This window comes from Taudactylus pleione, unplaced genomic scaffold (assembly GCF_031769625.1).
Source record: "Taudactylus pleione unplaced genomic scaffold, aTauple2 ptg000501l, whole genome shotgun sequence".
Taxonomy (NCBI): Eukaryota; Metazoa; Chordata; class Amphibia; order Anura; family Myobatrachidae; genus Taudactylus; species Taudactylus pleione.
Window position 1 is genome coordinate 422,087 of NW_028284903.1, and position 17,730 is coordinate 439,816.

At 44.5% G+C, this 17,730-nt stretch overlaps 1 protein-coding gene across 1 annotated transcript in view; it reads left to right on the top strand.

The window, feature by feature from the left end:
- The first annotated feature begins 6,607 nt into the window (after window positions 1–6,607).
- Window positions 6,608–17,730, top strand: part of LOC148501815 (transmembrane protein 151B) — a 63,163-nt gene continuing 52,040 nt past the window's right edge. Inside the window, exons 1-2 of the mRNA XM_088449937.1 lie at window positions 6,608–6,677; window positions 7,192–7,340. Coding sequence (XP_088306063.1) covers window positions 7,242–7,340 — 99 coding nt within the window. The 5' untranslated portion in view covers window positions 6,608–6,677; window positions 7,192–7,241. The remainder of the gene's footprint in view (window positions 6,678–7,191; window positions 7,341–17,730) is intronic.

The following is a 17,730-nucleotide window of genomic DNA, read 5'->3' on the forward strand; positions in this document are numbered from 1 at the left end:
AGGCCTGGGGCGCCCACTTTGTCCGTCTTAAGATGCAACAATCCTGCTTGGCGGGTCTTTAGACGCTACCATCGGATGCACCTTTGAAACTTACACTTACCCCTTGTTAGGTGCAGAATCTCCATCAGAATGTGGCCTCCAATGTTAAGGTGCGTACACACGGAACAATATATTTCAATGATATGAACGACAACGATATCATTCAACAATATATCGTTCTCTGTGTATGCAATGAACGACCAACGATGCGCGCGCCCGCTGGACGATAATCATATCGACCATCGTCCATGCATGCAGGCCAACCTGGACGATATCGTTATCTCTCCATAGCGATCCGCGATCGTTGATTGTGGGTCGTTGGTGGTTTTTGGGTGTGTGGATGAATATTGAACATTCAGCACACCAGCATTTTTAAGGGGAGATCGATCAGCGATATCGTTATTGCTGACAATTGTTCTGTGTGTTCCCAGCATAAGTGATTAAACATCTAAGTTTGCAACCACTTCTGTGACCCACTTGCGACACGCCCATAAGACAGTACATCTCCGTGGGTCTGAATAGCCACCTCCCAGTCACTGCATCGGAACACCCCATACCTTTTCATTACATTGCTAAGACTGCGCCTCTCAATCGCAACTGCCTGTCTGTGCGTGCACTGTGTGACTTTATAGTAACTCAGACGCACGCGCAGTTGAAAAACATCGACCATTGGCGTGAATATCGGCATTGCATGCGACTCAGAATTAGGCACATAATTGTACAGGATCACACAGTGTGTTTTTACATCACTATTTGGCATTGTGAGCAAAGACTTGCATAAACGTGTCTAGAGCAGTGGTTCTCAAACTCGGTCCTCAGGATCCCACACAGGTCACGTTTTCCAGGTCACCCAGCAGGTACACAGGTGTATTCATTACTCACTGATTTTAACAGATCCACAGGTGGTTATAATTATTTCACTTTTGATTCTGTGATGAGACCTGGAAAACATGCACTGTGTGGGGTCCTGAGGACCAAGTTTGAGAACCTGTGGTCTAGAGCACAGATATGCTAGTTGTCATCATCATCAACAACTTCTTATTGGGCCATGTTGTGTGAATGGTCTGGGGAAGAATCTGATAATGATAATTCCTGTATCTTTGCTGGACAGATGATCACTTATACCCCTTTTACACCGGAGCTAAAACCCGGATTTTTTAAGGGTTAACCCGGGCAGCTCCCTGGTGTAAAAGGGCAGAGGGTTGGATCGCCGGGTCGAGTGACCCGGCAATCCAACCCAGGTAACCAGCAGGGTTTAACATGGGCGTAGTCCGTGAAACCCTGCTGTGAGAACAGCGCACTCCGGATCACGATGACCTGGAGTGCGCTGCTAGCCGGCCGATTGGTCCGGCTTCAGTGGCGCTTGGAGATGACGTCATCTCCAAGTGTCCTCTTTCACTTCGCAAAAGCCGGGTCTATGCAGACCCGACTGCGGTGTGAGCGGCGCTGACTCGGGAATATCCCGAGTCAGCGCCGGCAAAATTCCGGGTCTGATCCGGATAGGAACTTTGGGCCTGATTCAGACCCACTCGCAAGCGGCTGTCCGCTCGCAAGTGGGTCAATGGTGTGCACTGAGCATGCGCACGACGGAGGGAGCTCTGTCGTGCGCATGTGCCAGACGCGATGAGCAAAGGAAAGTCCTTCGCTCGTTGTGTCTGATCAAAGGGGGCGTGCTGTCGATGTTGATTGACAGCACGCCCCCTTTGGTAGGCGTGCCGGGGGCGTGCCTCCCTGACGGGGGCGTTCCCATGGGAACGCCTCCCATCAGAAGCCGGCCCACTGACATCACTAGTGATGTCAGTGGGAGTGATTTTGGCTCTGATAGAGCCAAAATCACTCCGGAGCTTGCGGTTGAAAACCTCAACCGCAGGCTCCGGCTCGCAGTTTCGATGGTCTCGATGGTCAAGACCATCGCGGCCATCAAACTGCACGCTCGTATAGCCTGTGGGTGGTGACCCACAGCTATACGAGCGTCCAGGAGGACGCTCCATTTTCATGGAGGGCGGCCCTCATTCAGAGCGTGCGCTCTGCTCAGAGCGTACGGCTCTGAATGAGGGCCTTTGTTCCAACTCCGGGTCAGACCCGGAATTTAGGTGGAAAAGGGGTATAATACCTCTTTTCCACTAAAAACCCAGGTCCGACCTGGGTTTTTGGACATGGTTCCAACCCTGGTCAGACCCAGGTCAAACCCATTGACACTGCACCTTTGATCTGGGTTACTCCCAGGTTAGCCCTGTTCACACAGAACTCAGGTCTGCCCTGCTAAACCTGTGAGGTCATAAAAAGTGGGAGGTGAATGCTCGACAACCACCAATCCGCTAATGATCCAGGTCAGATAACCCGGGTTGCACCATTTATACTACATCATTACCTGGGTCCATCCTGGGTCCAACCCTGGTAGCTACCTGGGTTGAATTGCTGGGTCACTTGACCCAGGTTATTTTTCAGGGACCCTTTTACACTGAGCTGCGACCTGGGTAGACCCAGCAAAAACCCAGGTTTTTGCTCTGGTGTAAAAGGGGTATTAGCCTGGTGCGAATTATCATTTCACAGCTTAAGACCAGCTGGACTAGTCCCACTATAAGGAGGATATGCTTTAAAAAGTAAGACTTCCCAGACCACTCAGCCAATTACAACATGGTCGCTTGTGATTGGCTGAGCAGCAAGGAAATATGCTTGTTAATGGCTGAGCAGCAAGGGAAGACACTTGTGATTGGCTGAGCAGGTATTGACTCTCACAGTCCATTAATACCCCTTTTACACCAGAGCAAAAACCTGGGTTTTTACCCGGGTCGCAGCTCAGTGTAAAAGGGTCCCTGAAAAATAACCTGGGTCAAGTGACCCAGCAATCCAACCCAGGTAGCTACCAGGGTTGGACCCAGGATGGACCTGGGTAATGGTGCAGTGTAAACGGTTCAACCCGGGTTATCTGACCTGGGTCATGCCTAAAATGAGCTGATTGGTGGTTGTGGGGCATTCACCTCACACTTTTTATGACCTCAAATGTTTAGCAGGGCAGACCTGAGTTCAGTGTGAACAGGGCTGACCTGGGAGTAACCCAGATCGAAGCTGCAGTGTAAATGGGTCTGACCATCCACAGCTCTTTCCCCTTTAGCACACGCAGGGGGGGGTTTCTGTGTACCCAGACCCCCTGACAGACTGGAGAGCAGGCACCATCTTCTTAAGCCCCACCCTTTCGTGGAAAAATTCTGCGAGTCAATCGGGAGGAGGCGGAGCGAATATGATGTGATTCCATTAGAAATAGGAAAAAACAGTGCTTACCCAGTTCAGGGAAACAGGTATTTATGCAGCAGTAAAAAATAGGTTTTTGCTACCTCTTGACAACAGTACAGAAAAGGCAATATACTGCGCTTAAATACCCCAGTCAGGACATTAATTCAAACACACGTATAAAAATTAATAGGTTTAATTACCCACACTTATGATCAGAAAAAGTACATAAATTTACATAGACATAAATACAAATATATACACAACCTAATGGAAAATATGTATCATAATGATAACAATAAAGATAGTATTAGTAAACATAAAATATATATTAAAAAAATACATAGCGTTGATCAGACTCTATGTATGGGAACCATTTATTACTTTCCCAAACAGGAAAAAATCCCCAATCAGGGGTCTCCTGAGTAAAACACAAAATCACAATTTAATTCAGTTTATTTGTTAAATTGTGCACTGATGCATCAGATGTGATACATATTATGTATAGGAAAAAATTAGTCTCATGTATCCAATGAAATTATTGCACTTTGTATCCAAAATAAGATCCTCACTCGTCACAAGTGTTATGACAAGTATACGGCAGTCCACCTCAAAGCATTCATATAATCATTGTCAATTTTATTTCAACATTTTCCCAGCACCCCAGCTAGAAATGTAGGTCTGGTGTATTACTGAGAGTTTTACTACTTGCCGTCACCTCTCATCAGCGGCCTCAGGCGGCGTCGGTAGAATGTAATACCTGCTCTTGAAGGGAGTACCTCAGTGGGATAACACTCCCATATGCCGTCAGTCTCTATAGCCACGTAGGTCCCCAGATTATTAGATCAATAGACGGTTTGGCGCTGGTAATAGGTGAATGCTGAGGATCAATCAGGAGGAGGCGGAGCCAATATGATGTAATTCCATTAGAATCGCATTATTTGGCTCCGCCCCTTACGATTGACCCGCAAATCGCAGTATTTTGACACTAGGGGTAGGGGCTTAATGTCATTTTGCCAGTCTGCCAGGTCCCATCCTTATCAGGTCTACAACCCGCAGCTCTGCAAGGTGTGTGTGTAATGTATGTGTGACATACAGTACAGTAGATATGTGTGTGTGTGTAAGGTATGCATGATATATGTATATGTATGTGTGTGTATGTATATATATATATATATATATATATACACAGTATATGTGTGGAAACCCCCCTGTAAAAATCCTGCGTTTGCCCCTGCTGCCCCCCGCTGCCACGAACATGCGCTGATACCATTTCTTCCCCATATCAACACTTAATACATCTACCCCAGGGTATAAAACTAGGGTAGGTTTCAGTCTTTTCATAGGGAATCAGTATGAAATACCAACAGCTGAAAAGCCGCCGGTTCTCATTCCAACGCCTAAACCTAACCGTCCCCTCTCCCCCCCTAACTCTAACCCTCCCCTCTCCCCCCCCAACTCTAGCCCCCCCCTCTCCCCCCCTAACTCTAACCCTCCCTTCTCCCCCCCCTAACTCTAACCCTCCCCTCTCCCTCCCCTAACCCTAACCTCCCTAGGGGGGTGCCTAATCCTAACCCTCCCCGGGGGTGCCTAATCCTAAATCCCCCCGGGGGTGCCTAAACCTAACCCTCCCCCCACGGCTAAGAGCTAACAATCCCCGGTTGCCTTCATTCGGGATGCCGACCATTGGGATTTTGTCGCTAAATATAGGTGTAGGTATTTTGCCACCTATCTTTAGTCCTGTGTCGGCCTTCCGTCAGGATTCCGACGGCTGGCATTCCGGGCGGCGGAAATATAACTACATCCCTTTCATAGATGTCATATAGTGTGTTTTCTCACTGAAATGCATGTTATGTCCTCTATAGCATTGTGTAATAACCTATAGTTTATAGTAGTCATAGGCAACTGGTAGCTTCCCAGCAGTTGTGGAATTGATAGATACAATCACCATGACACGAGGATCCATTATGTGATACTGTAACTGTGATACATATAACAATAGTGTAGAGGAAACCTGTCTCTCCAGCTGTTGTGGAGCTACCGTATTACTATGCTCTGCCATCCAAATGTTTGCAGAGCATCCTGGAATATGTTGTTCTTCAACTGCAGTAGAGCCACATATTGTCTATGGGACTGATTCAGCGGACGTTAATACGATCACAGCTGCAATTTCGCATGGAGCGCAACTGCGAAAATATGCTAGTGCCTGCCAAAGCACAGCCGGCATAAAGGTGCCCACTGCTGCCTTCTCATATCCTTCCAGTGTCTCACTCCTGAGTAAACAGCGGTAACATGGACATACATCAAGCAGTCACGCAGTATGCACGGCAGGTCTAACCACCCGCAAACACTGTAACTCTCCTCACACGAAGAGAGCTCATTCTGCGAATGCAATCGCTATGGCTAATTTATGCACGCCCATGAAATGGCGTTTAAATGGTCAGACACGCCTGCGATTATCTAACCCCTCCCGTTACCTCTCCCAAACACTGACCACATAACACTCACTTTGCCAATGGATCATCTGTGCATACGTAATCGCAAAGCAATCTCGAAGCGTGCGCAGTGAGAATTATACGCATGCACAATGGCAAATTGCTTGACCTGCGTAAATATCGGCATTGTGTCCGCTGCTGAATCAGGCCCAATATCTTTTATACAAACACCAATATGTGTGATCTTCATTATTGCTGTTATTGAGTTTGATTAGTGATATATGGTTTTCAGAAATCCAGTGTAATATGTTTATGCATACCAGTAACCAAGACACAATGTTTACCACTATGCAAAACCTCTGCTACAGTGTATAATTATACGCAGTGACTGTCTTTTCCCAAAAGAGATGTAGCAATGATTGCTCTTCATCTCACCTTCAAAGCTCAACACTTGTCGGTGCCTCCTGATATCACTGTTGTGATCTCCAATAATGTTGCTGGTTGATTTTAACACTAGGGAAAGCTATCCTTCCTCCTTAGCCATCATCTCCACTGATCTCATATAAAACATATCTTTCTCCCGGGCTGTGACCTCGTGCTAGGAAACACAGCTCTTCAGTGAAAGCCCTTGATTCCCACCTGCAACTCCCAACTGGATTTTCTCATTGCTAGTACATCATCACAGCCATAAATAGAACAGTCTACACAAGACAGGAATAATTGGTGGGGACTAATGCAGACCAGCGAAGTTTAAGCTTTCAGCACCAAAGGGAGCAAGCGGCATTCGCCTTCTAAATGGATAATGAGAGATTTTGAAGAACTAATATTGGGCTCCTAGTACTAACGTGCATAGGGTGCAGCTGAAGGGCTGTTTGCAGGAGCCAGGTGACCTCACAGTGGAGCAGATTACTTTGCAAGGGGAGGTGTATGCATATGAAGTCACTGCTGGTGCAGCATGTTTTTCTCAGGCAGGTAAACACTAAGCTATAAGAAAGCCAGGCAATGTAGCGTGTCTGTGTGTGTGCTGATAGCTCCTGCTCTGTGATTTACTGCTGAGGATGAGAGGGGGGTGTGCACACAACTGAGACATCAGAAGCAGAACAAAAAAAAGGAAAGCTAGTCCTTACAGTCACATCTCCATCAGTCTCATATCATTTAGCTGCTTCCTGCATTTATTCCAAGTTACCTTCAGCCCTGCAGCAACAGCACGGTGCCAGCTACTTTGCCTGCTGTGCCATTTCTGGTCCTGCAGATAAGGTGACCCTTAGATCTCCAATGGAGGGGCTGTAGTGGGGAGTGTTAGCATTCTCCCTCCTGTATTCTACACATAGGCTGCAGTTGAAGGTGAAATAGGGAGGAGAGATGATGTGTAGATCCCACTTCATATGTGGGACTGAAGACCTGTATTAGGTATGGGGTGCAGTCTGCAGCATTGGCTGATTGATGTGTACTCCAAATGATGCTGGCTTCTTCTCGTGGCCAACAGGACTTCCATACACTGCAGCAGGGTGACCCTGGGAAACAGAATGGCTAAGGATGTCTTCTGAAGTAGAAAGTGAAGCAGCTGCTGACACCCCAGCAGATACAACTCCAGGTGCAGATACAACTACACAAGAGGTGGATGTGAGAGAGGAGGTGAGCAGTGAAGGTCATTGATAGCAGAGTGTAACTACAAATATTGTATTGTGTCTCACTGATGTAGCTGTACAAACTGTGCTCTTTTATTTTGTTCATTGTTTATTAGAGTAAGGAAACATTTGTAGATTTCTCATCATCGGTTCTGCAACTTCTTCAATCCAAAAAGTTGCCAATGACGAGACTCCGGCAGATTCCAGCAGAGCAGGGGTTAAGTAACCAGTAGTACAGCGCACAGGCTGCAGTGCTTAGCACCCTGCCCCACTGATGAGAGATGTGGAGCATCAATGTGCTGCTATGAGATAAGGCTGACACCCAGGGAATACTACAGAGCTGCAAATGAAACAGCCTACCAGCACACATGCAATGCAGAACCTTGCGGGTCACATTATTTTCCTGCAGGCTCCCACCCTTCTGCGCCAAGCACAAAGCGCTGAGGAACAGTCTTAGCGACAACAGTCCTTATCTCTGTGTCAGTGTTGCATTGAACGCTTTGCAGACAGGACGATTAAAACACTGCAGTCCTTCCCAGCTCTCCACTTGTTTATTCATTCATGTCAGTGCGTCTTTGGGGAAAGGTGCTGATGGGCAGAGCAGGGGTTTCAAAGCTTACATCATCACCATTAACCTATAATATCTTCAAGTGATACCACTTAGTGTTACCGTATTGGAAATATTATTTAAAAAAAAATAGTCATTAAAAAAAAAAAGTTAAATTGGGATAAGCCAAGGCTTTCTGGGACATTTTGAAGGTAATCCCACTTTTTTACCAGTACCACAGCATTGGAGGAATGTTGGGAGTATTTTTGGTAGCCAGTCGTGGACAATAGTGTAGGATGGATGAGAGTCCCACAACAGGAATTGTGTACATATTGCATAATTATTATCATATCACAACATTGTTAATACTAAATAATAAAAAAAACCCACCAGGGCTCTCTGTTCCAAGGTTGTATCATGGAAAATCATGTAGCGTTACATATGTTATGTATATAATTTCATGCCCCAAGACAGTATGATCAGTTTAAATAGATGAAAAGTAAACTATAGCATCCCCTAGAGCTTCTTAGGTTACAGCAGCAGAAATATGTTGTAATAAACTAAAAACTGGATAAGCGCTGCCACTATATGCAATGGTTTTATGAATTTATAAAAAAACAATTAAAAATCTTACTATGATATTGCTGAGATGTGTCTATGCACCATCTTTTAATTATGATTAAATACAAGTGTTTTCTTGTACACCATGAATGTGCCATACACCTAGAGATAATTGTGAGATCTTATTGAATATGATTCTTTAGCAAATAGATATCATTGCTCATGTGTGCACCTTAAATGTCATGGCAGCATCCTGCTGAGAGCACTTCTCAGTGAACATAGGTATTCTGGTAACTAAGGAAAGATAAGGTTAGGCAGTGACTTGTATACCTTAACGTATTAAAGTTATATTGAGTGCTAATGATATTTCTCTTTTAAGTATGTTACAACAAGTTGGTTACTCATTGTAAACCATTCCAGTTCATAAACAAGATTATACCATATAGATACTGAAAAACTGATTAATATTTTCTTAAAGCATTTTCCACCTTTAAACAACCTTATGGATTGCTTCCCTTTGATTTTACTAAATACGAATTGCTTTATATTTCTGTCCTCCTTTGTTTTTATCAATCATTAGCCCACAAACCAGAAGTAGAATTATTTTACAGATCTACATAAAAATTGTATTACCACTTGTACAAAGGCCAGAGCCCCAGGGTCTACTACATTACATGTGAAGCAGAATGGGTAAGTTAATTTTTGTAACCAACAAAAAAAGGGTTGTGAGCTGTTGTACCAATTACACGCCTCTTCCGGCGACTTGTGATTGGTTGACATTCCCCCGTCCGTCATATCCCCTGGTAGTTGGCCAGGCCTGTAACAGGAGCCCCAGAGAAAACAGCTGCATGTCCAGGGCTCTGGTGGTGGGAGTGGAAGGGACTGTGCAACCTCTTTTATCTGGGCAGTAGTGTAGCTTTAAATTAGTTGTTTGCAAAGGCAGCAGGGCTTAATAAAAGCCATACAGAATTTTGTTTATTGCTCAGCGTTCATTGTTATTAGCTAACAATCTTAAGATAAAAATAGAGCATTTCTGGCCACCAATAATTTGGTGTCAAAGGTGTAAATCAAATTGACTATAAAAGCAAATGGAAAAATCAAGACTAACTGTAATTTTTATTTTGTATAAAGAATATAAGAGTAACAGAGTTATGTATTAAACAGTGGCACATGTGATATCACCTTATTAAACCCTATGCTGGTAAACCTGAAGAGTTACTAAACAAGGAAAACAGAGGTTCAAAAAGTCAGTCACAAGTGAGATGCTGTCTATGGTGCTGAAATGGTGTCTTTCAAATTATTCATTGTCAATTTAATTGTGACATCAAAGATGAAGACAGAATACCAGCATAAATAGATAAAGCTGCAAGGATTTGTAGGGCACTTATGGGCATCTTAAAACAATCAAAGTGTATTAAAACGAAACACAACCATTCACCATTATAAATATTTTACAGGAATAAAAATATAATTTGATAATGTTACAGGAATATAAGTTTAAAAATCAATTTTAAGATGCATGAATTTTGTCCATTCAATGGGGGCAGCCATTTTTTGGGATGAACAACAATTAATGTCAATGCAACACGTTGATTTACTAGAAACAGTGAGCTGGTCAATGTTGACATTAGTTCCTAGTGAATCGATAGGCTAATTATCATTTATATTGGTTCAGCCCATAAAATATCTGTCTCCATGAAGTGCCTCAGTGATGTCACTGCTACCAGAGGAAATGATGCATTGGAAAGTGTATTACAAAACACTTATTACACCAGGGGATAAATTTAATAAGATTTGAATGTGGTCGATATTGCAATCTCGGGTGAGTTTAGGCATTTTTTTCAACTTGCAAATTTACAAAAGATAAATTCAGGTGAGTTTGGGAGAGATTTCTCTCTTTTCACTGTTAAAACTCAGGTGAGATCACAAACTCGAACCAACTCACCATCGGCCAAACTCGGAACTACTTTTCATGAAAAAGATGCAACTCTGGAATTTACCAAGAATCGAGATTACAATCTCGGGTGAGATTGTAGCAAACTCCCTGATAAATTGAAGTTTCAAACACTCCACCTCCTGAGCTGCGAGTTTGGCAGAAACATACACAGATCAGTGTAATTTGTGTATGTTTCTGCATGTAAACACTATCTGAAGGGTTGTTAATAATAAAACAAATAACGTAGGGTCCCCCCCACAAAAGCATAACCAGCCCCGGGCTGCTCAGCCAGTCCTGGTCCCTAAAATTACAGGGAAAAAAACTTGTAGGGTTCCCTCGTAATTTAGGAACCAGCACCTGGCTGCAGGGCCAATCCTGGTTTTAAATATAGGTTGGGAAAAATGCTTAGGGGTCCCCCTATATTTAAAACCAGTACCTACGTCGTGGTGCCGGTCTCTGTAGCATTCCCGAGTCTTGGCAAAAAAACAAACAGAGTGACCCGGTCAAGACACTTACACCGCTAACCGGCTCCTGAATGCTCAGTGTGAACTGTCAGGAGCCGGCAGCCAATCAGTGGCCGCTAACTGTAGAGCGGCTGCTGAATGGCTCCGGCTCCTGACAGTTCCCATGTGGGCTGGTCAGTCAGTCCGGAGCCAATCAGCGGTCAGGAGCTGTTTACCAGTGTATGTGGTCAAACACAGGGCCGGATTACCAACGGGGAGGGTGGAGCTGCAGTTCATTAAAATAGGCCCACAACAACCCCTGCAGTGCAGACATTGTTGTGAAGATATTTTTTTTTTCCTGTTACCATCTCAAACAATAATCTCCCGGCCACCTGGGCAGAAGCATTAGGCATTCACACACAAACGTCCACTCCCTAATACCAGCCCCCCCCCCATGCATGAAGCCCCATGAGCCGATCGAAGCTCCGCCCTCAAATCGGCCAAAGCTCCGCCCCCAAAACGCGATCGAAGCTCCGTTCCCAGATTTGTTCTAAATTGCACCTCCTGTCTGGGAGTGGGCCCGGCAGTGAAGGTAGGAGGCTGCAGGGCAAAGTACTATCTCTGCTGTCACTGATTGGGACAGACGGGTCCCGGGAGTGACATATTTGTGAGTGAAGTCCCTGACACACCTTTAACAGGGCTCTCAGTCTGCTGATGGCAGCTCTGCTAGGGGGAAATGATTGGAATAGGAAGGAGGAGTCCGCACTAAGCAAAAGAGGAGCTGGGAGGTTTACAGGAGGGAGCGGAACAGATGTGCCGGAGTATAAGAACAGCTCAAGAGACCCATAAAATGAGAGTGTGTGCAAGGAGGAGGGGGAGAAGGTGAGCAGGAACAGTGCCTGCTGGCTGGTATTTGTCCAGTCCTGGGGTTGCAGGGAGAAGTGGTACCTACTGGGGCAGAATCCAGTGAGTGCTTTTTATGTATTTTTAATTAAAATACTCTCCATTAAAGCCTGATTCCTGCCTATAGGGTACACTGGGCCTGATTCATACCCGCTTGCTAGGCTGCGTTCGCACGCAGCTGGCCGATTTTTGCCATTTGTGGGTGGTGACGGGGTAGGTGAATGAAACACAGGTGTGGATGTGTTAACAAAGGCGTGCCAGTGCGTTCTAATGGCGTTTCAGGGACGTGAATAATTAAGACGCAGTGTCATAGTACCCGTCACCTGGCTGTTTCACACTGAAGAGATTGCAGTGCTTGTGTTAGGATAGGGGCAACCACAAGTTCTGCGTGCGGGTCCGATGGTACTCGATGTTACTGATAAATGCATACACTTCCTGGAGATGACGTGTGTAACGAAGGGAAAGTGGGCGTCTTACATTTAGTCAGCAATCGCACGCTAAGACATAGTGAGCATAATAATGTCTTACCATGCGATCGCAGGTTTTGCATACTTTAGCTGCTGACGGCTGCGTGCGAACGCATCTTGCAAGTGGGACTGAATCGGGCCCACTATGCGATATGTCATTCAGCAAACTACATATTTCATAGTGCATATGTGGGTGTGTACAAACGATATGTCTGTGAATTACATTGTTCACAGACATCTCAGGTCAGACCTGCAGCACAGCCAAAAGGTACATCTACTTTTGTGTACAGGTGACCCACCGACCACCCATACACTGGCCTCAGGAACCGCCGACACTGGCATCACAATTAGATGGGCAAATTTAAATGACTGTGTAATTGTGACGTTTTTCCAGACATCGAGTTGCTCATTGGTAAGTGCATATCACTTATAAAATTGGCCACTTGGTCAGCGGGACTACCGGTAGGCCGCTGGGTCGCTTAAGTATGTACAGTACTCATCTTAATGTTTCATATTTGATGTATATGTGGCCTAGGATTAGCTAAAATGATAGCCACACACCCTTTTATGGTGGTCATGCCCACTGTAGTGGCTTGACGTGGAAACTCCCCTCTAGAAATCCTGCGTTTGTCCCTGTATAGATAGATCTGCCCGCGGTTTGTTGTTCGATTTATCCCACTGCAGGCGCCATGGTGTGTAGCTTTGTATGGGAGTCACTTGGATGCTTGGTGCATTATATGGTGTGACCTGATGTTCTCTGTATTATACAGCAGTCACTGCGATACTGTTTTATATGGCAGTCACTGTAATGCACTCTATTATATTGTGGTCACTGCAATGTTCATTATATTATATGGCAGCCACTGCAATGCTCTCTGTATTGAATGACGTTTACCAAGATGCTTTCTGTATTATACGACGGTGACTGCGTTACATGGTGGTCACTGCAATGTATAGTGGTTACTGCAATGCTCTCTGTATTATGTGGTGATCACTGCAATGCTCTCTACATTATCTGATTGTCAAGGTGATGTTCTCTGTATAATATGACAGTCACTGCGATACTCTATGTATTATATGCCAGTCATTGTAAAATACTCTCTGCAGTATATGGCAGTAACTGTAATGTTCTCGATATAACATACCTTCCAACATGACCCTCTCCAGGAGGGACACAATAGTCTGGTCCTGGACTTCCCTGGTAAGAGGTGGGGCTGCAGCACAGTTCAAAATTCAAATAGGGGAGCCACACCAACTGTCATTTCACACGCTGCCAAACATCACTGGCTGGGACTTACTGGCAGTTGGTGTGACTCGCCAACTGCTATTTGAATTTTGGACTGTACTGCAGCCCCACCTCTTTAGCTGTCACCAATCATAAATTACCAGGGAAGTCCAGGACCAGAGCATTGTGTCCCTCCTGGAGAGGGTCATGTTGGGAGGTATGCGTATAATATTGTGGTCACTGTGGTGCTCTCTGCATTATGTGGCGGTCACTGACTCTGTAGTATGTGGCAGTCACTGCTATGTTCTCTTCATTATATGGCGGTCACTGTAATGCTCTGTGAAGTGTAGGCAGCAATACTTAGCCATTTTGTTTTGCAACAGTTGAGCCTCCATGCTCCATTTGAATTGGGTAGATACCCCAGAATAAATGCAGCAAGCGCTGGCAACCTAAAGTAACGGTACTAAAAATGTGATTTTACATTTTAGTTTTTACAGTGCTGACAACTCTATGTTGAAGCCTAGCTTCACCCCTGCATGTATGTATACACATACAAAAAAATATTCGCTACAAAAAAAAACCTTAAACTTGTTCTTGTTACAGCTTGAAGGTAGGCACTAAAAATGCCCTCCATGGAGTTAGCCACACCCACTGCACATGCCACACTACCTGTGTAGACCACACCCACACCACACAGGTCACACCCCCGCATCACTAGTGACACCGCCACAGCGATTGTCACACCCCCTTCAGCATCATACAATAGGCCCTTCATAAATTTCAGCTCCAGGCCCATGTGGACATTAATCTGGCACTGGTCAAACACATACACCGCTAATGTAAGTGTCTGGTCCAGGTGCCGATTTGTTTTCTTGCCAAGACCCGGGGATGCTGCGGAGACCGGCTCCAGGATGTAGGTGAGTATTGTTTGTTTTTCAGGTACTATCAGTGGACTCTACATGGAGAAGTAGACATGAACAGCTGGCAGCAGGTTAGTATGTGTGAGGTAGGTGTATTTAATAAAGTTATACTCTATATGGTGTGTGTACTGTGGTTATTTAACCATTTATTTTACAGTGGGGGTACGGGTGCCGGCCGCCTGCTGGCACTTGTCGTTCCACAAATGCCAAAGGGCAGGCATGCTGGAACCTGTAGTTCCACTGTAAAATACAATAGTTTTACAATATGATCACTACTATTACCCCCGTACCCACTGCCCCGGGGGCACGGGGAAGAACCCCGGATTTCATACGGTAGAGGGGGGGACCGCTTCTTGGGGGTGTCCTCACCTCCCCTGAGATCCCCATTTTGGCCTGATCGGCTTTGGGTCCGGTGATAGGGTCTCCTGGCTGTGGCATTGCACCCCGGGTTGGTTTGGGTCCAGTGCTGGTTTTAAATATAGGGGGACCCCTACGCATTTTTCCCCTTATATTTAAAACAGGACTGGCCCTGCAGCCAGGTACAAGTCCCTAAATTACGGGGGAACCCTTCACGTTTTTGTCCCCGTAATTTTAGGAACCAGGACTGGCTGAGCAGTCCGGAGCTGGTTATGCTTTTGGGGGGTGGAGGGACCCTACGTAATTTTTTTTAAACATTTAACCCGTTTTTTACAGGTACAGCACAAGCAGCCTTCACATATCTCAATGATATGCGCAGGCTGCTTATTCAGGCGAAAGCACTCACCAAACTTCCGCCATTGATTGAAGTTATCAAGTCAATTCATTCATAGTAGCAGCAATTCTAACATGGTCGATGTTTTGGTCCTCTCGGGGACCTTTGTCAAGACAAATAAAGTGCTGAATTGAAAAAGTGCAATATATGTATGTATGTATGTATGTATGTATGTATGTATGTGTATATATATATATATATATATATATATAAATACAGTCAGGTGCATAAATATTGGGACATTGACTCCTCCCACTTTTTAAGGGGACAAAAGTAATGGGACAAATTAAACAATCCTAAATCTAACTTTCACTTTTTAATACTTTGTTGCAAATCCTTTGCAGGCAATTACAGCCTGAAGTCTGGAACGCATAGACATCACCAGATGCTGTGTTTCATCCCTGGTGATGCTCTGCCAGGCCTCTACTGCAAATGTCTTCAGGTCCTGCTTGTTCTTGGGGTATTTTCCCTTCAGTTTTGTCTTCATCAAGTGAAATGCATGCTCAATCGGATTCAGGTCAGGGGATTGACTTGACCATTGCATAACATTCCACTTTTTAGCCTAAAAAAAGTCTTTGGTTGCTTTTGCAGTATGCTTTTGGTCATTGTCCATCTGCACTGTGAAGCGCCGTCCAATGAGTTCTGAAGCATTTGACTGAATATGAGCAAATAATATTGCCCGAAACACTTCAGAATTCATTCTGCTGCTTTTGTCAGCAGTCACATCATCAATAAATACAAGGGAACCAGTTCCATTGGCAGCCATACATGCCCACGCCATGACACTACCACCACCATGCTTCACTGATGAGGTGGTATGTTTTGGATCATGAGCAGTTCCTTTCCTTCTCCATACTCTTGTAATGGCTTTTTTAGATGTTGTTTGGCAAACTCTAATCTGGTCTTCCTGTTTTTGTGGCTCACCAATGGTTTACATCTTGTGGTGAACCCTCTATATTCACTCTTGTGAAGTCTTATCTTGATTGTTGACTTTGACACATATACACCTACCTCCAGGAGAGTGTTCTTGATTTGGCCAACCGTTATGAAGGGGTTTTTCTTCACCAGGGAAATAATTCTTCTGTCATCCACCACAGTTGTTTTCTGTGGTCTTCCGGGTCTTTTGGTGTTGATGAGCTCTCCGGTGCGTTCTTCTTTTTACGAATGTTCCAAACAGTTGATTTGGCCACACCTAATGTTTTTGCTATCTCTCTGATGGGTTTGTTTTGATTTTTCAGCCTAATGATGGCTTGCTTCACTGATAGTGACAGCTCTTTGGATCTCATATTAAGAGTCGACAGCAACTGATTCCAAATGCAAATGTCACACCTAGAATCGACTCCAGACCTTTTACCTGCTTAATTGATAATGAAATAACGAGGGAATAGCCCACACCTATCCATGAAATAGCTTTTGAGTTGATAGTCCCATTACTTTTGGCCCCTTAAAAAGTGGGAGGCACATATAGAAACCGTTGTAATTCCTACACCGTTCACCTGATTTGGATGTAATTACCCTCAAATTAAATCTGAAAGTCTGCAGTTAAAGCACATCTTGTTTGTTTCATTTAAAGCCATTGTGGTGGTGAATAGAGGCCAAAATATGAATATTCTGTCAATGCCCCAAAATGCATGCACCTGACTGTATATATATATATATATATATATATATATATATATATATATATATATATATATGCTATCCATACCAGCATGTGTAATACGCAATTGTTGAGTCCAGACATAATCATTGATCTGCTACTATGCAGTTTCTCTCGGCCTCGTCCAGAGCTCTCCTGTGTCTGTTATTCTTATACATACAATACTATAGTGTTGCAAGACAAGCGGAAGGACCATCAATTAAAATATGAGAAAGCCATAAAGTGAATTCAAAATCAATAAAGCTTTATTTGTTTAACACTGCATGGTGATGTCTGAGATTGGAATAAGCACTAGATTTTAATATCCGTAAAAAAAAAAATCAATGATGGAATGCACAGGATTGCTATTTATATAATATGAACTCCATAGTCAGGGAGTCTTTCATCATACAGGTATCCCCCTTTATTTCTCTGGAGGATAGCGTGCAAAGCACTTCATTCAGCAAAGTATGGTCTTGGCACTGAAGAGGTCATTGAACTTTTAATGATTGCTTTATTGCCACAGTAGGCTAATAACCTTCCGAGACTCAACTGCTGCTCATAAATTTGCCATTCCTCTGTCAATGGAATACTTTGCAGTATATAATATATTGTATGCAGTACATTATCAAGCATTACATTACATAAGTGCATCATTTTGCTCAGTACTGGAGTATTTAGGCCTTTAAAACATACTTAACTACTTTCATGTTATGTTCAGAAGACTGCCAAATTCCAGATAGTTCCTCCCTGATTCCCAGGATAATAAACCAACCCCCCAGATCCTGCCGACGGGGTCTCAACAACACAATTCATAGCTAATTGAATCAATACATGATTGTCACAGTGCGCTGGACGCAGGCACGCACCTACCGGGTCCGGCAGCGCTGGTCAGTAGCGGTATCCACAGGCTTCCTCCCGGCAGCAGTGTGCAGGAGGCCTCAGCTCCTGTGTGAAATTTAAAGGGGCAGGCGCGCCAAATGTGAGAATTGAACTCCTACCTAT